Genomic DNA, 25009 nt, shown 5'->3' with positions numbered 1-25009 from the left:
TTGGAGAGGTCTCTTCCCGTAGTTCCTCATCTTTCCTGAGAGTGAACCTGTCAACAGTTTCATTGAATCGAAAGTGAGCTGGGCAGTGGTGGCACATGCCTTTTTTTTTTTTTGAAGCAGGGTCTTGTCTATGTCATCCTGGCTGTCCTAGAACTTTCTGTGTAGACCAGGCTGGCCTTGAACTCAGAAACCCACCTGCCTCTGCCTCCCAAGTGCTGGGATTAAAGGCGTGCGCCACCACTGCCCTGGCACATGCCTTTAACCCCAGTACTTGGGAGGCAGAGGCAGGCAGATTTCTGAGTTTGAGGCCAGCCGGGTCTACAGAGTGAGTTCCAGGGCAACCAGGGCTATACAGAGAAACCCTATCTCAAAAAACCAAATCTGACCCCTCCCCCCAAAAGAAAAACAAAAAAAAAAAATGAAATTGGACGAGACAAACCAACAGAAGGAAAAGAGCCCAGGAGAAGGCAGGAGAATGAGAGAACCACTCATTTGTATACTCAGGAGTCCCATAGAAACCCTAAACTGGAAGCCATATTATATCCTGAGGATCTGGTGCAGACCCATGCAAGCCCTGGGCTTACTGCCATGCTTCCTGTCATGACGATAAAGTACCAAATCTCTGAACTGTGAGACATCCCCAGTGAAGTGCTTTCCTTCAGAAGAGTTGCTCTGGTCATGGCATCTCCTCACAGCAATAAAACCCTAAGACAGGAATTGGTACCAAGGACTCGGGTATCATTGTGATAGACCTGACTATGCTTTTGTTCGGGTGAGTGTGGACTTTAGAACGTTGGATTAGGAAAGCAGTTGAATGCTTTAAGTGGGGCTTAATGGGCCACACTGTAAGAACATTTTGTAGGCTGCCGCTTTGTCCCATTGATGGTGTCCTTTGCTGTGCAGTGTCATCTCAGCTTCAGGAGGTCCCATTTATTAATCATTAATCTTAGCTCCTGTGCTGTGTTCTGCATGCGGATGTAGAAGAAGGCAAATAGATGCACACTTTCACCCAGCACAAAACTCAAGTCCAAGTGGATCAAGGACCTTAACATAAGGCGAGACACACTGAACCTGGTAGAACAGAAACTGTGAAAGAGTCTTGAACCTGTTGGCACAGGAAAAGACTTTCTACACAGAACAATGGACAACAGAGGGTGGCACTTTGTGGCTGTCTTGGTAATTGTTATGGTTCATGTATGGTAGGCCCACAGAATGGCACCATTAGAAGGTGTGGCCTTGCTGGAGTAGGTGTGTCACTGTGGGTGTGGACTTTAATGCTCTAGTCCTAGCTGTCTGGGAATGAGTATTCTAGCAGCTTTCAGATGAAGATGTAGAGCCCTCAGCTCCTCCTGCCTATACCTGCCTGGATGCTGCCATGTTCCCACTCCTAACCTGTAAGCCAGCGCCAAGTAAATGTTCTCTATAAGAGTTGCCTTGGTCATGGTGTCTGTTCACAGCAGAAAACCCTAATTAAGACAGTAATTTATAGCAGCTAACTCTGAAGTGATGGTCTGTCAGTGGTATTTTATAACAACAAGCCCAGAAGCTGTGAGTCAAACCCTTTGAACACATTTGCTTACAAACTTTTTTTTTCTTGTCACTCATGGAGGAAAAACTGAGAGTCAGATAATTATTTCAGAAATTCTAGTGTGGATGGGTTTCCAGAACCAACTTCTTAGTGAGCTATAACAACAAAGGAACAATGTAGGGGCCGAGTGTAATGCTCATTTTATTGGTAAATTATATGGATTGTTTAATCTTACTCAGAAGCTGGCTGTAAAAGTAGAATGACCCCACCCCAATTACAGACCCAAATATGTTTGACTCAAAGTATCCTCTAAATCTCTGTTTAAGAAGGGGCTGGGCCCCACTAACCTTATGGTAGGAAAGGAAATGAATAGCAAAATTATCCCTAAAGTCCATAGGAACAGTTAGAAAGTTAGACTCTGACGGAGATTACTTTGGTTCATTCCCCGACATCAGAATATCTGTGGTGGGAAGGAGAAGCCAGAAGTTTAGCTGTGGGGTACTCATCCTTGGAGAGAATGATGGTTGCTTGGGAGCTCCCCTGACTGCTTCAGAGTTCCAAGTCGTGAGCAGTTGAGTTGATGATGTTACTTCTATCTGTTCTTTTACTTGGGAGCCTCACCCATGGGGACACCCTACTATGCCTGGGTCTCTCTGTCTCTCTCTCTCTGTCTCTGTCTGTCTCTGTCTCTGTCTGTCTCTGTCTATCTCTGTCTCTGTCTGTCTGTCTGTCTGTCTGTCTGTCTCTCTCTCTCTCAATCCAGAACTCCAGCTGGCTGATGCAGTCAGCTTCTGCTGAATATTTGTAAGCACATGATTTGATGATGTTTCACCGACTGGTTTCTCTCTATTCACCTGATACTTATTCTTTTATCTTTGCTTGCTATACTTAAATGAATCCATTCAAAACCCTGAGCATGGCTACCCTAGGGCATTCACGGTCTCCGGGTCATTCAGACCATATGGAAAATAAAGAAAAGAAAAAAGAGAAAACAGCAGGATTGCTCTTACCAGAAAGATACTAATGCATGTTCCAGAAAAGGGAATTAGAATCTAAATCAATTCACACATGTGATCCAACAAGAGAATGTTTTAAACTTGAGATTACTGTGTCTATGTATGTGTATCATCAGACAACTATAATATTTGTCTTAGGGTTCCCTGTTGCTGGGAAGAGACACCATGACCAAGGCAACTCTTCTAAAGGACATTTAAATGGGATTGACTTACTGATTCTGAGGCTCAGTCCATTATCATCAAGGCAAGAAGCATGGCAGCATCCAGGCAGCCATGGGACTGGAGGAGCTGAGAGTTCTACATCTTGTTCTGAAGGCAAACAGAAGATTGCTGTCTTCCAGGGAGCTAGAAGGAGGGTCTTAAAGCCCACCCCCACAGTGACACACTTCCTCCAACAAGGTCTCACCTTCTAATAGTACCACTCCCTGGGTCAATTATAATGAAACCACCACAATATTAAAATTATTTTAGGGCTGAAGGACTGGTTCAGCAAGTAATAGTGCTTACTGCCCTTGCAGAGGACTCTGGTCTTCTAGCACCCACAAGTCAGCTCATAACTACGTATAACTCCACTTCTAAGCTACCTGATACCCTCTTTCTGATTTCTGTAGATATACCATATCTACATATATGTGGGCGAAATGCTCATAACAGAAAAATGAGAAATAAATAAACAAAATGATTTTGGGGGGAAACATTCTGCAAAGCCCAAAGCTTTTTGTTGTTGTTTTTATTTATTTGTTAGCTTTGTTTATCTTTATTTTATGTGTATGGGCTTTTTATCTACATGTATGATATCTACATGTATCTGTGTATCACATACATACAGAGGCCAAAGAGGGTGTTGGATCTCCTGGAATTGGAGTTACAGATAGTTGGAGGCTACTATGTAGGTACCGAAAATTGAACCCAAGTCCTCTAGAAAAACAGAACCACTAGGAGAACCTCTAGAAGAACTTAACCACTTCTAACTCTCCAGTCCCACAAAGTCAAAGGTTTAACCTATAATGCAGCCTTGAACCTGTGAAGGAAGGGCTGGAGTCCTTGGTATCCACGGAGCATGCCTTAGGTAGGAGCTCTTGAGGACATCAAGGCTAGAAGGGAAACTTAACTGCTGGGTCCAGATGGTTATGGTTAGATTTCAAGTCAGGAATCTAGAGTTAAATTTCACTAAGTAGTTCAGAGGTAGCCAGGGTAGCAGAAAAATAAATGAACCGAAAATCTCCGAGGTCTCTTCAAGGAAGTGAGCGGAACAACGTCTCACAGGCAAGCTCAGAGAACTGCATCCTCTCAGCCCCAAGCCAACAGTGCTGTGTTGAAGCCGTGCATTCGCAGAAATCTCTGAGGCATTTTCTTGGAGCAGGGCTAAATATTAACTTCATGAAACCACTTGACCCAAGGGAGAAGGACTAAAACATGGAGTTTTCCAGATCAAATTAAAGGTTCAGAGCCAAAGGCTATTTCACTGTCTTATCACAGTAGCGTTTGAAGAACCTGGGTGGAGATTGCTGGGGAGGAAACTGCGAAGAGTAGAAAGCAGTCCACACAGTTGCCCACTGGTTTTTGTTTTTGTTTTTTAACATCTAATCTTAGCTGGGGAACAGTTAGAGAATGGTTAACCGAGTAAGGCTTAACTCAAAGTCCATATAGATCTGGACGGGGACCCAGTGGGTCACCGCAGGTCAGTGAATCTCCCATCTCTGGCTCCCTGTCCTTGACTGGCAGTGGGGAGAGAACGAATAGCACTTCTGCATGGTTGGCGTTGGGATCTTGCCTTGCCTACACTAGTTCATTTTCAGAAAGAGAAAATTATCGGTAGAGAGAGACACACAAAGACCTAGAGGTACAGACACACAGAGAGACAGAGACATACACATACGAAGAGATAGAGAAAGACAGAGAGATACAAACACACCCAACACAAACAACCCCTTCCCCCAGAGAGACAGAGACAGAGAGAGAGAGAGAGAGAGAGAGAGAGAGAGAGAGAGAGAGAGAGAGAGAGAGAGAGAGAATCATCAAGGTTTTGGGAAACTTTTGAACATAGATTAGTTATCTAGAGAATAAAGAATTGTCATCTTTAATAGAGCTATCCCTGGATAAACTATGAACCCAGATCATGAAAACAGAAGGATTTAGGCATTTGTGTGGAAAGGGACAAGGCAGCCTGAGGCAGTGTGCTTCTCTTAGGCCTGGTGATGTACACCATGTAGGGTCAGACTTCACTTTCTCTGAGAACCAAACAGCAATCCTTTATAGTTGTATTTATCTATTTATACATTCACGTATTAATTTAGTTCTTTCTCCAGCGGCCTATAGACCCCCAGTCCTTTTGGGAGCATATCATTTCTGAAGTGGCAGATTATAATATTTTATGTGACATATTTTATTTCAGTCCTGCTTCCAATGACTTAAGAATGTCCCCAGTTCCAGCAAATGACAACCACTCCGCCTGCAAGTATTTACCAGTCACCTTAGAGGTATATGGGGACAGAAATTCCAGAACATTTACTGTGCACTGTGTGTATCATCTCTCTTGCTCACTGGATTTAGGATGAGAGGACAGTGTGTCACCAAATGTGGTCACAGATGTTAAACAATCTCACTCAACAAAATCATTAGCAGATGACATCCAGAAACTCGTGATGTGACTTTTGGAAGGTCTCTCGGCCTCTGAAGCAAGGCCTTTCCTTACAGATTTGGCTAGGATCAAGAATGATAATGATTACATTTACCCCTGTCTCTCATCCCCCTGCATCTCCTTCCCACGATAGGATCACACTTTACATGCTTAAGCTAGGCTCAAACTGGTAAGTTCCCTACACCGCATGTCTGAGTGCTCGAGTTACAGGTGATTGGTACCATATTGGGCTTACACTTACCTTGGCAGTGAATGCTGTTTGAAATGTGCCAGAAAGAATTCTAGCTATTCTAAGTTCATATCAAAGACAATCTGACCTAGGGCAACTATAGCACCAAATTGTCCCATCCAAAGACTAAGGCCTATTCTTAGGCACAGATTCTATAAAACAATGATTCTATATAACAGTGGTTAACAGAGTTTCAAGGGTGCATGACTTTTTTCAAGTCACGTGTTCAATGCTGTGTGAGATACCCTAATTTATTTGCTAATTGATCAACCAATTAAAATATTCCCAAAGTTAAAAACATGACTAAATTTTTGTGAGCTTGATTTTATAGCTTCTAAATGACTTTTTAAAAAAAGATTCATACATATATATGAATATTTTACCTGCATTAATTTTGTACACCATGCACATCCCTAGTGTTTATGGAAGAGGGCATCAGATCTCCTGGGACTGGAGTTGCAGGTGGCTGTGAGGCACTATGTTGGTGCTAGGGACTGAATTATAGTCCTGGGAAAAGCAGCATATCTCCATCCTCCAAGTCCACCCTCCTCAGTTACTTTTAAAGCATTTATGTCTTGTTCTGTCTGGACTTACATTGATCCAATTTAAAAATGCTGCTAAAATACACTGGAAAATTGACTACTTTATAATCTGGTGCTCACTAATAAGAGAAAAGATATTAAGGTTGAATCCTATTTTCTGTTTAGTTTTAAATTAGTGACAAGTTCATGCAATCTTTGTGTTCATCATCAGGACATCAGGACACGGTGAGATGGCTCAGCAGGTTAAACCCCTACTGTGAAGCCCCGACAGCCCGAGTCGAATCCCCAAGTCCTACACAGAGGAAGGAAAGAACCGAGTCACAGTAATTGTCCACTAAACTCCACAAACGTGAACTGGAATGTGTGCGCCCCACCCTACCAGATACACATGCATGCAAACAAAATAAATGCAAAAATAAATAAAGGGAAACACTGAGACATCAACTGTGGCAATGGTAAAGCTGCAGGGAGTATGTGTGTCGGTGAGTGTAGTCCAAAGTACATGGTCATCTAAATAATGCCTCTTCACAAAATGGGACCTGTCTCAGATTTCCTCCTCCTCCTCCTGTTCCTCCTCCTCCTCCTCTCCCTCCTCCTCTCCCTCCTCCTCTTCCTTCTTTTCTCCCTCCTCCTCCTTCCTCTTATTTCTTCTTCTTGTGTATATGCATGTATGTTGAAGATCAAACCAATGGTCTTGTATGTTAGGCAAGCATTCAGCCACCAAGCTACATCTTCTGCCTCCCACAGCTACTTCTAATAAAGGTAATGGAAACATTATTCGGTTTTAGACACTGTAATGATGGTAAAGAGAATTTCCTGAGGCAGGAAGTACTCAGAATTGAGAAAAAAAGTCTTTTCAATGTGGTCCTAGAATGGAGTACCTAAGATACACTTCACAGACCACATGAAGCTCAAGAAGAAGGAAGACCAAAGTGTGGATACTTTGGTCCTTCTTAGAAGGGGGATCAAAATACCCATGGCTCCCAGTCAACCAATGGACTGAGCACAGGGTGCCCAATGGAAGAGCTACAGAAAGGACCCAAGGAGCTGAAGAGGTTTGCAGCCCTGCAGGAGGAACAATAATATGTACCAGCCAGTACCCCCAGAGCTCCCAGGGACTAAACCACCAACCAAAAAGTACACATGGAGGGACCCACGGCTCCAGCTACATAGGTAGCAGAGGATGGCCTTTTCAGACATCAGTGAGAGGAGAGGCCATTGGTCCTATGAAGGCTCGATGCCCCAGTGTAAGGGAATGTTAGGTCAGGATAACTGGGTGTGGGGGTTGGTAAGCAGGGAGAGGGGGAATGGGATAGAGGGTTTTCGGAGGGGTAATGAGGAAAGAGGATAACATTTGAAATGTAAATAAAGCAAATATCTAATAAAAAATTAAGAACAACATTTCTAGGCCACTTGAAAGTAAATCAAGAGAAAAAGAATGATTGTTGTGGATTTGTAAACCTGGTGATACGGTATGAAACTGTTACTGCTCTACCCACACGATGGCTAACATTATGTTTAAAGTTTAAACATACTCAAGCAAGAGATCAAAACTAAAAAAAAACGTCTCTAGCATGTAAGCTCCTAGCTTGTGCACACTGTACCCTATCAGCTCATTCCTCCAAGACACTGAAGACTACTTTTGAAATTGATTAATCTTATGAAATTTAGCTGCTATTATTGAAACGTAACAGCTCATACGGCTAGCTGGTATTTCTGCTTCTGTAATCTAGCTTGCTTACTCAAAAAGGACAACTCTTCAAGATATTTGTGTATAAATAAGCACCTGCTTGCATGGAGGCGGGATACATGCAATTCTGTGGTATTTGTCTTTATAAGCCTTGGGATAATATGGCTAAATACTACATCTTGAATATCTCAGATCTTAGGACACCGCTCTGGCCCTGGGTACAGATGCCAGTACCTGAATAAAAGCCTCTTCTTTTTTAAATATCCACATGGCCAGGCTGGTGAATATCTGAATAGCCCGGACCCATAACACCCACACAAAATTGGAATGGGGAGGTTATGAGAGGGCCGAGGAGACCTCGCATGTGTCTGAGTTAAGTCAGTTCTCCAGGCCCAGAGGAGTTCCCTCTCATACTGTCCTTGTACCCCTCATAAATGTGAGCAAGTTTTGCTGACAGCATTTTTCTGGAACGCTCCTTAAGACTTCAGCAGTCCAAATGAAAATCCCTAGACAACACCCTTGCCTTGCATGGTTCTATGCTGTGGACTGTCCTCTGAGCTGAAGCCAACCCTAGCCTTTGATATTCAATTTTGTATCTAAACTAGTTTACATAATTCCTACCTTTTTCACTTCCAAAACTTCTGGCTTTAACTTTCTTGATCATGCCAGTAGTATACCAATGACGTACACATTTGGAAGGCAAGTGAATCAGGAGTTCAAGGCCAGCCTGGGCTATAGTGTGGACTCTGTAAGAATAATGGGAGTGCACTGGTGAGGTAGGGGCAAGGCTCTTATCGGGGGTCTATCAGTGTTTTCTCTCTGAATTGAGGCCTGCTGCACAGGGGGAGAATTCCTGCCTGGTACTGTAAATCCTGTCAAAAGCCCACTACTGGAGAAGTACTTACTAGGTGCTAGTGAGACCCTTACAGCTGTTGCTTTGCTAACTGGAAGTGACCAGCTGACCAAATTGTCTTGAAATAACTGTTTATCCCCACGCAATGGTGCCACTGTCCACTTTGGTCAGAGAATCGTCTCTCTACAGTGGGCATCAGTAATAGCAGCGACTCATAATTGATCAGAATGCTGAGAACAAGTGACTGTCGAAGTTTTAGCCGGAAGCAGGGCATCTCCATTTCACGGTCCACAGCTCAGAGAACGTGAAGAGGATGTAAAGGACTGTGCACTCTTTGTTTCGAGGCAATGTCTCTCTAGGTAGCCCTGGCTGTTCTGGGACTCACTCTGCAGAGCAAGTGGCCTCAACCTCACAGGCCTGCTTCTCCCTCCTGAGGGCTGGGATAAGATGTGTGAACAGAGGATGTGATTACCTGCACAAAACCTGCATGAGATCAGACCCCTCAAGCCTGTCATGGGAGAATCTGAGACTCATGAGATCCCTTCCTCTCCAGCGTCCATAACCAGCTAATGTTAGTGAGGAGGAAGAGACATTTATTTTCTCAGCGGTGTAGCCACTGGTAATGTGTGCGTGCTCCTGCAAAAGAAAAAACAAACAAAGAACAAAAAACCAATGAAATTCACCAGGTGGTATAAAAACAGAGGCCGGTAAGATGGCTCAGCGGGCAGAAGAGCTTGTACTAAACTCAGCACCCTGAGTTTGATTCCCAGACAGCCATGGTGGAAGGACAGAACAGACTCCCCAAAGTTGTCCACTGGCCTTCACTGTGCCATGCTCCTGCACACTTAGGAAAGTAATCCAGAAGTAATTAAAGTGGAAGACGTGACAGTAAATGTGAGAGGGAAGTAAGTTAGTGAGAAAATGAAGGGGGGAGTAAAGGTGTGGGGGAGAGAGGGAGGTGGGGGAGATCAGATGATCACACGCGTGCGCATGTGTGTGTGTGTGTGTGTGTGTGAGAGAGAGAGAGAGAGAGAGAGAGAGAGAGAGAGAGACAGACATATCATATCACAATCAGGATCACTATGTGTAAATGATCACACACACATGTGTGACATGTACAACGAAGCTCAATGATCACATACACTCGTGTGTGTGTGTGTGTGTGTGTGTGTGTGTGTGTGTGTGAGAGAGAGAGAGAGAGAGAGAGAGAGAGAGAGAGAGACATATCACAATCAGGATCACTATGTGTAAATGATCACACACACATGTGTGACATGTACAACGAAGCTCAATGATCACATACACTCGTGTGTGTGTGTGTGTGTGTGTGTGTGTGTGTGTGTGACATATCACAATCAGGCTCACTATGTGTAAATAATCACACACATGTGTGTGACATGTACAACGAAGCTCAATGATCACATACACTCGTGTGTGTGTGTGTGTGTGTGTGTGTGTGAGTGAGACATATCACAAGCAGGCTCACTATGTGTAAATGATCACACACACATGTGTGACATGTACAATGAAGCTCACTAATTGTAAATGATCACGTACATGAAAGTGTGTGCGACATGTCACAATGAAAGTCACTTTGTGTAATTCATGTGCGCCAATAAAAGCCAAAATTATACAAAAGGTAAAAGCAAATGGAATGATGGGAATGGAGAGAGATCTCAGGACTGAGAAGGGAAGGCTGGCAGAGGGCCAGCTACGATTGTATTCCAAGGTTTCTTTTCCTCACTCACACATTCACACACTCACACACAGAGACAGTCAGTCACCTTACACTCACACATACACACACTCACGTAGAGACATTCATCTTATACATGCACACGCTCACACAGAGAGACAGTTATCTTACACTCACACACATACACAGAAGGATAGTCATCTTACACACACACACACACACACACACACACACACACACGTTTTGATGCTGCTGGAGGCCCCTGCATATTAAGCAGGTTCTCTGCCACTGAACTACATCTTCAACTCTTCATTTGCATATTTAAAAGAAGCTACATTTATTTTGGTATAAGAGTCCAAACTCCAAACTTTAAATTTCCCAACATTATAATACTCCAAACCGTTGCTGGGATTATGTGTAAAATATCATTTTAAGTGACCTCTGTCTGTGTACAACCCTGGCACCTAACACAGGAAGTAAAGGGCTGATTAAATTCTTTAGGTGAGAATATATTTATGTTGAGTTGCTATTGATTTCAACATGCAAGAAAGCAAAACATTTCCTGGACTTAGAACTGGGGAAGAGGCTGGGGAATTCCCATATCCTTTCCTCTGCTTTTGTTCGGAACGTTAGGTAAGCCAAGGCAAGCTAGTAAGTTTAGTTCTCTTGTTCAATAAGCAATCCTTAAGTATTCTTCCTGGAGGGAATTCGAACGCCTTTATGCCATTTCAGGCATAAAGGTATGGAGGCCCTGAGAGAAGACAGACCCAGTGGTTTATCAAATTCAAGGAGATTTGAAAAATAGAATCAAGCGAGAGGCAAATGAGACACACATTTCCAAAATCCGCACATTTCCCTAATCCGAATGAACATCTCAAAGAACCTTTAAGTAAGTGAGTACCAATAATTTTGTGATCGGGTTTAAATTAAAATTAAAAGATTTAAAAGAGAGTCTTTCTACCCGAAATCAACTTATATGCAAACAAAGAGATTCAGTTTGAAACCAGGCCAAAGTACGCAGTTAGCAAAGAAGGAATCAGGGCTTTGTGTCGTGTGTGATTCCATATGAGCTGCTGAACTGAAATCTGGCCTCTGCCCTTGGGAAACTTACGAAGGTGGTAGGCAAAGATGACATAGAAGATAGACAAAGATGGAGAAAGATGGTGTAAAGCTGAAAACGTAGCTCAGTGGCGGAGAACCTGCTTAATATGCAGAGAGTCTACATTTGGATTCATTCCCAGCATCATCAAAACCCGTGTGTGTGTGTGTGTGTGTGTGTGTGTGTGTGTGTGTATAACTACAAATAACCAAACTGTCTGAGAGCCTGTTCCAAACAAAAGAGTAAGACCCTTTGAATTATCTAATAATGTCATGTGGAAACAAGATTGAAGTTTCTTTCATTTTTGTTTATAATTTTAAAAATTTATTGTTGCATATGAGAGAGAGAGAGAGAGAGAGAGAGAGAGAGAGAGAGAGAGAGAGAGAGAGAGAGAAGAGGTGTAAGAATGGGGTTGGATTTGTGAGTTTGACTAAAACTCAGTATAGACCTGTATGAAATTCTCAAATTATAAAAGGGGGCGGGGCTGGAGAAATGTCTTAGTAGTTAGGAACACTTGTTCTTTCAGAGGACTTGGGTTTTTTCTCAATATCTGTGTGGTGGCTCATAACCCCTGCAACTCCAATTCCAGGACAGATCCTACACCTTCTTATGGCCTTCCTGGATTGATCTGATGAGGCACAAACTTGCTACAGATGCACACATAGAGGCAAACACCCATAGAAATAAAATAAAACCAATCTAAGGAAATCAAAAACCCTTGGGCTTTTCTTAGACTGTCTTGTTCCTGTTACAGCCATGAATAAAAAACCTCAACAAATGGTTGATGTGATGTCTGTCTTCTAGAACACTCCAGTATTGACCCTACCAATGGGAATATCGGTGTGCTGGTAAAATACCTTTCATTTAAAAACATGCCAGATAAGAACTTGACCAGTGTGTTTTGCATGGACTCAACTGGTTGGTTCAGTAATTTCCCTTTTGGAGATGAGTTGCGGCAAGGTCAACAGTTGCTGCAAAGCACGTTCACACAATTTTGTACTTCTGCCTGCCAGTCTTGCTCAACGCCATGTTCCACATTCACAGGGCGACAGAGGCAGCTGGCTGTCGTCGGGGCTTGCGTCTGAAGATTTTTCCACCGATACACAGTAGCAGAACCTTCTGGTGTTCAGAGATCACTCTATTTTAATTATGGCTTCATTCTATTTTCTTCAATGGGTAGCGAGTTTTGTCTTCTTTGCCCAGGCTGTGGGTACAATGGACACTTTTATTGCTGCTGTATACGAACATGCTGTTATATTGCCAAACAAAACAGAAAGCCCTGTTTCCACTGAAGAGGCTTTGCTTCTGATGAACAAGAACTTAGACATTTTGGAGAACGCAATCAAGCTGGCAGCCGGACAGGTAACTCCCTTTTGTTCATGTCTGAGACGGGGTATAGATTTGCAACTAGACAAGAAGGTAGGTATTTAAAAGTGATGAGGAACTTAGTCTTTTCCATGCCTGTTTTGAGCAGGGCGCGCATATCATTGTGACCCCAGAAGACGGAATCTATGGTTGGATTTTCACCAGGGAGACCATTTACCCCTACCTAGAGGATATACCAGCCCCTGAAGTGAACTGGATTCCCTGTAGAGACCCTAAGAGGTAACATCATGCTAACGAGTGAATGACTCTGTCAACAAAGAGTTAATGACGAGATAGGGCAGTAACATCACCTGGCTTGACTTGTTATTTTTTCTGATGATTAGATAGTCGGTGGCATTGGCCTAATGTTTCGTAGTGTCTGCTACTCAATGTGCCTTCACGTGGCACATATCTTTGGATAAGAATACTTGATTCATTATGACCACAGTTCTTTTTAAAAGCTAGCATGTGAACTGTTTCCAACAAGTATGTTTAACTAAGTTTCAACCAAGTGAGAATGTTATTTCTGGAACGTGTGCTCTCAAGAACAAGTCAGCCGGTTCAGCCAGGAGCCTTCATAAGAGCAATGAAATGATTAATGAGCCTGTGTTTCTTTTTCTTTTTCTAAGTTACTGTTGCTAAGGTCAAGAGACACACTAAAACAACTACTTACAACTGGCTGTAAAGGACAGGAAGACAGACAGACAGACAGACAGACAGAAGAGAGACACAGAGATGAGACAGAGACAGAGAGACAGAGAATCAGAGAAAAAGATAGGCAGGCAGTGGGGAGAAAGGGAAGAAAGAGAGAGAGAGAGAGAGAGAGAGAGAGAGAGAGAGAGAGAGAGAGAGAGAGAGAGAGAGAGAGAGAGAAGTGAGCATCACTGCTGAAGGAAGTCCTATCGGAGGCTGTTGAAAATCTAAGGACAGCTTTTAGATAAAATATGCCACCTGAGCAGTCTACAGGAAGTCACTGGTTAGGCTTGTGAGTGGATCCATAGGGCAGAGTCCACAGGCAGCCCGGGGAAAACTGCAAACGGTTCCCAAGCTAACCCTTCCAGAGCCTGTGTTCCTAACTCCGTGCTGTCACCATGGTTCCACAGTAGTCAATAAGGTGCACAGAAGTTGCAAGGGGGTTTGAAACAGGAAGCTTTTTTTTTTTTTTTGGTGGCAACTGGAAATAATTTATTCATAAACAAGTATTTAAGGGACTTAGGACATTAAAATATACTTTCCCCTGGGCTTTTATGTATATATACCAAAAGTAGAATGGAATATCTGTTATAGGTCAAGAATATTCCAGTTACTGGTGATAGAACCACATATAAGTCCTTGTAATTATATAGCTTAACTACTATGTATATTTTTTCATATAAGCAATTTATATTTTTAAGTTTATAAAGAAACAAAGACCAAGCCAAAATGCATGCACAGCTATAAAATGCAACATGTTGCCAAGACAATACCAAAAGTGAAGAAATGCATATGTTTACATATATAATTAGTGCAAAGAAATGCTTTATCTCATTAAAACAAATTAAGGAACAGGAAGCTTTTTTTTTCTGAGTCTACATATTACTGCCTCCCGGCTGAGTGATTGGGGCACAAATGTTTCTCTATCTATAATATGAGTGCAATGAAATCCCATCTCTATTTCCCTTATAGAATAGACAGGAATGGCAAATGAGATGGTGTGTGAGACCCCCTATGCTGCAGTGTTCTCTTTAACATCCCAGGGCACAACAACTTCTTTTTGATAGAAGAAAGCAAGTGTAAACTACTCTGAACTCTTTTCCTTATAGAGATTTTAGAAATTATTAATAACTGTGGTTTGGGCATAACTTTCTTAAAATATATATTTAATTATGAATTATATATATTTATTATTTATATTTATATATATTTGTTTTTCGAGACAGGGTTTCTCTGTGTAGCTTTGGCTGTTCTGGGACTCACTCTGTAGGCCAGGGTGGCCTCGAACTCAGAAATCTGCCTGCCTCTGCCTCCCAAGTGCTGGGATTACAGGCGTGCACCACCACGCCCGGCTCTATATCTATAATTTTAAAAAAAGATGAGCTAGCTTATTTTTTGGTATAATTACTTAGCTTTTCACATAGTTCACAGGTGATTTTTTTTAAAGTATGGAAATTATAAAACATGCATGTACCCTCTCAGACTCATATCTATTGCCTTCAAGGCAGTGGTTATCCACCTGTGGGTTTTGACCCCTTTGGGTTGAACCATTTAACAGGGGTTAACTAAGACCATTAGAAAACACATGTATTTACATTATGATTTGTAACAGTAGCAAAGTGACAGTTATGAAGTAGCAACGAAAATAGTTTTATGGTTGTGGGGCACCAGGACATGAGGAACTGTATTGAAGGACCATAGCGTTAGGAAGGCTGAGGACCACTTCTCTAAGGAAGAGCGTTTGGAAATAATTCCGACCACCTGAAGGCAGATGGAAACCAAGACCCATGCTCCCATACTTGAGCGCTGCTATTTGAGTCAAGCCTCACCTTGAGACTTCTTCTACCTTTGGGAAAACAGTTTCCAAATGTCACTGATCTGTGTGTACAGGAAGTGTAGGAGGGTGACTCAGTGTCTTCTTCCTGAGAGCTTTTCCCAGCAGGGAAGGCAGTCATTACTTGCTGTCATTCTAGTGCTTGGATTAACATATACCTCACTCGATGAGGTCACTTGAGCTGATGAGGTGCCTGTAAATCTGATAGCTATGCTTACTTGAATTCTGTCAGACTGGGAAGCCAAGTGGCTCACGAAACTCTAACACAATTGTTTCAGTGATGAATACTCAGCTCTGCAGAACAAAGGAGGAAATCAACTGGATATCAGGAGGCTTAAGACTGTAATTCCATCACTCAGGAAAAATGTGGGAGGAATTGCTTCCTGAACTCAAAGGTAGCCTGGGCTACACAACGAGACTCTACTTAAAACAAAGCAAAACACCAACATGGAACTGTTGGGGGAGGTGGCTCAATGGATAAGGCGCTTGCCAATTAAATGTTGTATCTGGAGTTCAGATCCCCACAACCCACACAAAGCCAAGCAAGCATAGAGACCATCTGTAGTCTAGTACTTAGGAGGGAGAGATGGGGGATTCTCAGGGAAGCTTAGCTAGTCGCACTAGCAGGAATTGGCAAATTGTTTAGTGACAGATCCTGTCTTGATAAACCAACGGAGAATAAGTAGACAAGGCACATCAATTTCCAGCCTCCACCTGGATACCCACATGCACCTGCTCACGTGTGTGCACTTACACACATGTGAACACATATGCACACACACAGATGCGCCACCTCTGTCCTGCTTGTCTTCTCATGATAACAGAAACTGGAGATGTGTTAGTTATTCGTTGTGATTTTGTTGAATTCCAGGAGCTGTATCTGGTGTGCTGGGCATAACCCAATTGTTTACTCAGAACAGCAAGGGTTAATATTTGCACATTACCTATGGGAAAAAGGGAGAAAGGCTGTGTAATTAGTAATTAGTGTAAGTGGAATTAAAGCCAGTTGAAGGCTGGGGAGAGGTCTCAGTTCATAAAAGGCTTGCCTTGAAAGTGTGGAGTCCTGAGTTTGATCCCCAGAACCCAGGTAAATGACTGGGACAGAAGCACACATGAAATTCTGGCAGTGGCAAGTTGGGACACAGAGACATCCAAATCCCGAGTGCTTGCTGCCACTCAATCTAGCTTTACTTGGCGAAGTCCAGAGCCAATGAGAGACACTGTGTGAGAGGCGGCAGGGGCGGGAGAAGGAACTGAGAAATGACATTCAGGGTTGTCATCTGAATTCACACACATACACCTACACACACATTGGACAAGTGCATCACACCCATGATCATACTCATACGTACACATCACACAGCCATTTGCATTAAGCCATGCATGGTAACTGAATAGACTTGTTGTCACTATACCCTGCTAGACTGAAAATTATAAGTAACAAGCACATTTATTCATGAAGAGTAGTCTGCTTTCTAACATCTGTTACCTGATTTTCTGCAATATCTTCCTCCTTATAACCTTGGCCTTTGATCTGTCTCGTTGAGTACGTGTTTATTCACAACACGAAGCTCTCACAGGAGAGATGTTCAAATATTTGAAGCCACACGTTGCCTCACTACATTCCTTTCTTAGTCTGCAATAAATATAAAGACAATTTCATGATGTGTGCTTTCTCTGCTCGGCCCTCTAAGATAGAAAGGAGGAAGCTGCCTATCGCATTTTTTTGGATATGCATTCTTCTATATTCCCACTGCACGTGCTACCCATAGACAATGACCTGCAGAGGACCAACTGTTTTCTGCCACTTTCTACTTTGTTTTTGACCACAGTTTATAGCCGCAAATCTGTAGTGGTCTAGCTGCCATTGTAGGCGAGGCCTGTCTCATAGAGGAGTTTGCTAAGTTTCAAATCCTTGCATAGCTTCTCCCCCCATTTTAAGAGAGGGTATTATTTTCTCTTCAGTCTTCCCTAGGCTTTCGTCCTGGACTCTCTGGCACAATAGAAGATACTAACAATCATAAAGACAAGTACTAGGTTGTACTCATATTTGAGTCAGTCTCTCATTGTCCTGGAACCCTGTACCATAAGGCAGCTGAGCAGACTCCAAGCCGGGTTCTGTTTCTGATTCCCATCTCCTCACTGCTGAGATTATAGGTGCATGGTGCTGTGCCTGGCACTTACATGGGTTCTGGGATCTGAACTCAGGTCCTCACACCTACAAGGCAAGCCCATCCCTGAGTCATCTCCTGAGTCTGCTTGCGAGCTCTAAAGTCTTTTCTGCCGACTCTTGAACTAGAGTTGTTGCATTAGGAAATATATAGCATTACTGTGCTATTTTGGAGGTCGCTGTTATGACATCAACTTGAGACAACATCTGTTGGGTTAGGTTTGGCTACACGCCAGTACAGGAGAGACTCAGCTGCCTGGCCAAGGAGAACTCTATCTATATTGTGGCAAATATTGGGGACAAGAAGCCATGCAATACTACTGACCCTCAGTGTCCCCGGGATGGCCGTTACCAATATAATACCAATGTGGTCTTCGATTCTGAGGGTAGGCTAACAGGCCGCTACCATAAGGTAAGAATTACCTGTGCTTTCGTTAAACTTGTTTTTTCCCTGTTGTTTATGATGTAAATAAATATTTGTTTGTTAAACACTGAAGGTATAACCATTACATATAATTTCATAACTATTACCGTTTCTAGTTGAAAAGGCAATTTTGTTTATTTGTATACCAGTTAAGGATCCTCTGTGTAAGTTGACCATAAAGTAGAATGTAGCAAGATGTTAAAGAAGATGTGAAAATAGCCTTACAAAGATTAAAATATCTTTTGGGAAAGGAGAAACACTATTCCGTCTTTGAGTTAACATCAGAGGATCTGGGGGTACACAATATATTATTATTTAATACTGTGTTACTATTTACCTCAATGTGATGCTTTGATTGCTATGAGACAAAAATCCCAACAGAAACTGGTTCTTTAAAAAAAAGGGAAATATCTACGTGTGTGTAGCTGAAAAGTTTACTCATCCCACAGAAAGTAGGTCCCATTGCAGGAGCATTCTGGAATGAAAAAAATGAAGAATGAAAAAAATAAGATAACCAATATCTTAGTAATTAGCAAGACTCAACAATTCCATAGTAGAAATTAATTTTAAGTCAACTTCACTTAATTTATATAAAAGCCACAGTAGACATGATAAAGTTTATTAACACATGCTAGACCTTACACAGGGTGTGCTGTTGATACTTGGAGAACACTGTGGAAACAGTTTTAAAATTATAAGACTCAAGAGTTCATCCTGTCTGTGGTCTTGAGAGATGGCTCGAGAGAATATACTGTTTTTACAGTGGATGTTAGTTCAATTCCAAGCACCATATTGGACACCCACAACTGCTTGTACCTGTAAATCCAGAGGATCTGAAATGCTTTTCTGGTCCATTGGAACCCACACTTACACATAGACACTTTGATATAATTAAAAGTAATATAAAGAATTTTTCATTCTGCACTTTTAAAGATAGAAATAATCACATCTTAGATGTCACTTGAGTTCATTTGTTTATTGATCCTTAAGCATAACATGTTTGATTAATGTCATAGCGTGGAAAACTCATAGATAGTTTATATAACAGGCATGACGTTTGCAAATCTTCATGGAACCGTATGCATATCAACATAAATACATGGAAGAAAAGATTTAGGGTACCGACCATATCTACTGGTAAATTTGTTCCATCCTAATTTCCTGTTTTTCTGCTTGTCTTTGGCAGTACAATCTTTTTGAACCAGAGATTCAGTTTGATTTCCCCAAAGATTCGGAGCTGGTGACCTTTGACACCCCCTTTGGGAAGTTTGGCGTCTTCACTTGTTTTGACATTTTTTCCTATGACCCAGCTGTGATGGTTGTGAAGGACTCTCAGGTTGACAGCATTCTCTTACCCACGGCGTGGTACAACACCCTGCCCCTGCTCTCAGCAGTTCCATTCCATTCAGCATGGGCCAGAGCCATGGGCGTCAATCTGCTTGCTGCCAACACCCACAACACCAGAATGCACATGACAGGTAAATTCTCATCTCTCAGCTGGCAAGGGCTGTCTTGGGAAAGAGCTCCCCATCGATTTTCAAACTTTTCCTTAATGGTTCGATGACTAACTCCACTCCCATAAAATTAGCAATGCTATGGGTTTCTGCGTTGATTTAATTTATTTATTTACGTGTTTATTTTCTCAGGACAGGCAATCGATTGCTTTGTTTCTGAGACTGGATCTTGGCATACAGCCCAGACAGGCCTCAAATTTATGATCCTTCTGCCCCAGCCTCCCAAGTACTGGGGTCACAGACATTTCCTGCCATGCCTGGAAAGTAGCACAGGCTTCTGCCTAAAGAGCTTTATGATGGTAAGGAAAAGAAGCAGATATTATCTATATGTGTCATGAGGAAAACTGAAGTTATAAAGAGGTCAGGGGTCAGGTAATGGGGAAAAAAGGGATGGCGGCGGTGACTGGAGAGGTGGCTCAGCCATTAAAAAAAAAAGACAGCACTAAGGATGTCCCAGCCATCATCTATTAGTAGTATTGAAATTAAATTTTTTAATGTGATGACAAAATTACTAAGCCTAATTGGTTTTAGAGTTTACTCTTGGTAGTATCCACATTAAGGGTAATGCTTCTCTAATGAGTGGTTTTCAATATGGCAAATGAATTTTAAACCTGAATAGATTAACTAGGCCATTGTAGAGCAGAAATTATTCTTTTTTAAAAAAAGATGTATTTATTTATTATATCTAAGTACATTGTAGTTGTCTTCAGACACCCCAGAAGAGGGCATCAGATCTCATTACGGATGGTTGTGAGCCACCATGTGGCTGCTGGGATTTGAACCCAGGACCTTTGGAAGAGCAGTCAGTGCTCTTAACCACTGAGCCATCTCTCCAGCCCTCCCCCCCTCCCAATAAATTATTCTTCATGTTTGGGGTAATTTTTGGTTTTCTTGTTCAATTGGCTTAAAGGGGGGAAATTTAAAAAAAAATTAAAAAATCAAAACCCTCGAATGATCATTTCAGTACCTTATGCAGAAAGCAGAGTCACATTGAATTAACATCTTTTAAAAAGTCATTGTGCTTTAATAACATTATGCCTAATTATGTTTAATTTCCCACGAGAATGTTCTCTTTTGTCACCGTAAAACGTTTGGAAGCAACATTTGCGATTCTTTGCGTTGGCCCCAGGGAGCGGGATCTACAGCCCGGAAGCCGTCAGAGTGTACCACTACGACATGGAGACGGAGAGCGGTCAGCTGCTGCTTTCAGAGCTGAGGTCTCGGCCGCGCCAGCGTGCTGCCCCTGCAGAGGTTGACTGGAGCGCTTATGCCAGGACTGTGAAGCCGTCCTCATCGGAGCAGGCAGGCTTCCCGGGAATGATTTATTTTGATGAATTCAGCTTCACCAAGCTTACAGGAAGCGCTGGCAATTATACAGTTTGCCAAAAGGACCTGTGCTGTCACCTGACTTACAAGATGTCTGAGAGTCGAAAGGATGAGGTGTATGTCCTGGGGGCCTTTGACGGACTCCATACAGTGGAAGGCCGGTATTACTTACAGGTAGAATGCTTGGATACCTTATTGCTACGTTTTCTTCTAAGTCACTGCTCTTTATTGCTGTAAAGAAAGACCAAGAGTAAAAGTAACTTAGGGAGGGAAGGGTTTACCATCCATCACTGAGGTAAGTCCCGGCAGGAAGTCAAGGCGAGCACTAAGAGAGCTTATGGAGGAATGTTGCTTACTATCTTGTTTGCTATTGCTTGGTTAGTCTGTTTCTTTTATACATCTCAAGACCACCTGCCCAAGGGTGGCACCACCCACAGTGGGCTGGGTCCTCCCACATAAATAATTATTAATCAAGAAAATTTGCCTACAATCTGATGGAATTCCTCAATAGAGGTTCCTCCTCCAGATGACCCTAGCTGCATCAAGTTGACAAATAAAATATAAAATAATCTGCACAGGTATCATAGCTTTTCCTTAAATATTGAATTAAACTCAGCTAATTGGTCTAAGGTTGCATCTATCCTGGGTTTATTTGCAGCCCCAGGGCATTTTACTTGTTTCATTTTAGCCAGAACAAATTCTTTTTCTTGGCTACAAAGTGAAAAGCAGGAAGTAAATTGTTGAGCTCTCTGCAGGCAAGTTCCAGTTTAAATCACAGCAACTTCTACGCATCCTCTTGTTACTTTACAGATGTGTTTTGAGGGCTTTTCAGCTAGGGGCTAAATTAATTTGTGACCTAGTATACCACATGGATGCATGACTGAATTTCAAGAAATTTAATTAAAGCAAATGCCTTACAAAACAATCTAAATTAGAAGTATGCAGAACACTGACCTTTAAAATTCTATTGATTTTTTTCCTTCATTAAAAGTGTAATAATTGCCAGGCGTCAGTGGCTCACACCTTTAATCTCTTGGGAGGCAAAAGCAGGTAGGTCTCTGAGACCGAGGCCAACCAGGTCTACAGAGTGAGTTTCAGGACAAAGAAACCCTGTCTCAAAAACAAACGAACAAGCAAACAACCGAAAAAGTGTGATAATCTTGCCCCATTAAATCTGACTTAATATTTAACAAGTTGAGACTGCTTAAATGAAAACTATTCTTTGAAACTGAATTATGACTACTTTTTTCCCTCCTTTTACCTAGATATGTACATTGCTGAAGTGTCAAACCACCAACTTGAGAACTTGTGGGGAACCCGTGGGGTCAGCTTTTACAAAGTTTGAAGAATTCTCTCTCAGTGGCACCTTTGGGACGAAATATGTTTTCCCACAGCTCGTCCTAAGTGGGAGTCAACTTGCCCTGGAAAGATATTATGAAGTAAGAGGCCTTCAAGAGGATACATTTCTTTTGAATACATGAAGTAGACCAGCTGTAATAAGGATCTCATCTTTGAAATAAAGGGCTGGGCGGTGGTAGCTTATGCCTTTATTCCCGCATTTGGGAGTCAGAGGCAGACAGAACTCTATGAGTTCAAGGCCAGCCTGGTCTAGAGAGTACTAGGACAGCCAGCTCTACATGGGAAAACCCTGTCTTAAACAAATAAAAATAACACAAAAACCCACCCCCAAACCAAACCAACCAACCAAAAAACCCAAAAAACAAACAGAAGAAAAGGAGGAGGAGGAAGAGGAGGAAGAGGGGGAGGAGGAAGAAAGGAGGAGGAGGAAGAGAGGGAGAAGGAGGAGGAGGAGGAAGAGGAGGAAGAGGGGGAGGAGGAAGAAAGGAGGAGGAGGAAGAGAGGGAGAAGGAGGAGGAGGAGGGGGTGGAGGGGGAGAAGGAGGGGGAGAAGGAGGGGGAGGCAGTTATTGCCTAGTCTATGGTAGATAGTTTACAGGCCACATTAGCCCTGAGATAGAACAAGCTGTAAATGCAGATTTATCCTGTGATAGACAAATTTGAGTGCCTTGTTCTACAAAACTGTGAAGTCTTGGGGAGTTATAAATTAGAACATGGATTACTGATAACCTTTTGTATAATGGAGAATCTCAGGTTAAACAGTCCATCACCCAGTGTAGCTCTCTGGGCCTGGGAGAGCGACCTGTAATCTAAGCTACATGGACGACTGAGGTCAGAAGGTCAGAAGCTCAAGGCCTGCACAGGGTACACAGTGAGTCTGAGGCCAGTCAAAACTGACAAGTTGGTGAGACTTAGTCTTAAAATAAAAATATACAAATTTAATCCCAGCACACTGAAAGCAGTGGTAGGTGGATCTCTGTGAGTTTGTGACCAGTCTGGTCTACAAAGCAAGTTCCTGGAGAGTCAGGACTAGGCACAGACTTGATCTCAAAAAAAACAAACAAACAAACAAATAAAATACACACACACACACACACACAATACAAATGCTTAAGAAATGGTTCAGCAGTCAAGAGCACTTTCTAGTCTTGCAAAGGACCCAGGTGTGGGTCCCAGCATGGACATACATGCATGTACATGACAGACATTGCAACAGTGCCTGTATCTCCTGTTCTAGGGACTCTGATGCCCTCTTGTGGGTTCCTCAGACGCGGTGTGTACATGATGCAGATGCAAATATGCAGGCAAACATTCGTATACATAAAATAAAAATTAATCTGAAATAATGGTTTAAAGCACTTGTTGCTTTTGTCGAGAACCCGCGTTTGATTCTTAATGCCTACACGGTGGCTCACGCAGATCTGCAAGTCCAGTTCTAGTGGGTTCGTGTTCAACATCCTCTTCTGACCACCACAGGCAACAGGCATGTGTGTGTTAAACAGACATACATACATGCTGGTCAAATATTTATATGCATAAGACCAATAAATAAATCTAAAAAGTAAATATACATTTTAAAGAGTTCGGAGTATAGATCATGGGAGAGACTTTGTCTAGCAGGTACTAGACCTTGAGTTAGGTGCTCAGTACAGTGGAAAACACCGCTTACACAGTCAACTTACTCAGTGGGAATGCCAAGAGGCTGCTATAACGCTGGCCATAGCTGTGCAGTGGTCCATGTCTTTAAAGAATACCTTTTGCACAGTATTTAACTACCCTCAAAAGAGATTGCTTGCTCCATTTTTTACCCCATTCCTCTATAATTAGACCAAAGTCACAAAGCCAAGTCTTCTGCCATCAAACCATGTGTACTGTGTGCCATCCGGCCCTACTGTTTGGAGGATATTTCTAAAGGAAGAGACTGCTAGGAACTGAGCTTTGCAGTGGCATTAACCCTTTCTCATCTGTGCTTCATCAGGTCTCAAGAGACGGACGTCTGAGGAGCCGAGGCGGAGCCCCTTTGCCTGTCTTAGTGATGGCCCTGTACGGAAGAGTGTTCGAGAGGGACCCTCCTCGATTAGGGCAGGGACCTGGGAGGCTGCCGTGATCCCCTTCATTGGGGACTGTCAGGATTAGCTGTAAATGAGAGAGAACACGGATCTGCAGCGTTCCAATGTAGGTTCCTGGAAAGGCAAATCAAATGAAACGAAACAATAAAAAAGTAATTGGGGTGCTATGGCCTGCATAAGGTTGTTACCTCCAAAATTCATCATCAAATTTAGTTTCCGTTGTGAAGTACTTGTAACAGGCTCCCAGACTATAGTAGGTACCTAACACTTAACATAACTCACTGTGTGGTGGGAAGTACCATTCAGGCTGTAAAAATTGGCCCATAGACACTTGGCAAAACCAAAACAAAGGCCTAATCCATCAAAGCCCATACAGTCCTGGGGAAGGTCTCAAAAGGTACTAATTTTGCTTTTTACCTCCTGTAGTTCGACTTTTGCCTAACTCTTCCTGTTAACTGAAATATGTCAACCCAGAACATGTATCTCGGTTTTTTGTTTGTTTGTTTATGCTTAAAAAATTCCTCTGAGAAAGGCTTGGGGCTATCCTAGGATGCAGTTGCCAGATGGCCAATAAAGCCTTACTATTGGCTTAATGTCCGAGCTATCTTCTCTGGTGGACACCCTAACAGCAGGACACTTAATTCAACCACCATTTTTAGAAGTAATTCTTTCAATAATTAGGGTGCAGACCCATAGGTGAATATTGTGGCTTTGTAGGTGTGTTTGTGGTGGGCCTATGATGGGGGCAGGGCTTGGCACAAGGGGCGGGGTCTAGCGCATAGCACCATTTCCTACCATGTGATATCTAACTCTCCTCTGGGACTGTGTTAAGAAAAGAGTATTACCAGCTTTGTGTGTTATATAGAGTTTGTGACCCCTGAGGAAAAAATATCGACTCAATGCAATTATACTTAAAAAGATTATTGATTAGCTAACAGGAAGGATGAACAAGTTCTGAGCCA

General features: G+C 42.5%; 1 protein-coding gene across 1 annotated transcript; it reads left to right on the top strand.

The window, feature by feature from the left end:
* The first annotated feature begins 12419 nt into the window (after nt 1–12419).
* Nucleotides 12420–24608, top strand: LOC127673651 (vascular non-inflammatory molecule 3). The gene is made up of 7 exons (XM_052169425.1): nt 12420–12656; nt 12769–12899; nt 17576–17768; nt 18967–19258; nt 20424–20794; nt 21886–22059; nt 23957–24608. Exons 1-7 carry the CDS (start codon nt 12444–12446, stop codon nt 24083–24085), a joined length of 1503 nt encoding a protein of 500 aa, XP_052025385.1. The 5' UTR covers nt 12420–12443; the 3' UTR covers nt 24086–24608.
* Nucleotides 24609–25009: the final 401 nt, after the last annotated feature.

Source organism: Apodemus sylvaticus, chromosome 23, assembly GCF_947179515.1.
Source record: "Apodemus sylvaticus chromosome 23, mApoSyl1.1, whole genome shotgun sequence".
In the NCBI taxonomy this organism is placed as follows: Eukaryota; Metazoa; Chordata; class Mammalia; order Rodentia; family Muridae; genus Apodemus; species Apodemus sylvaticus.
This window is presented reverse-complemented; position numbering and strand designations above follow the sequence as displayed.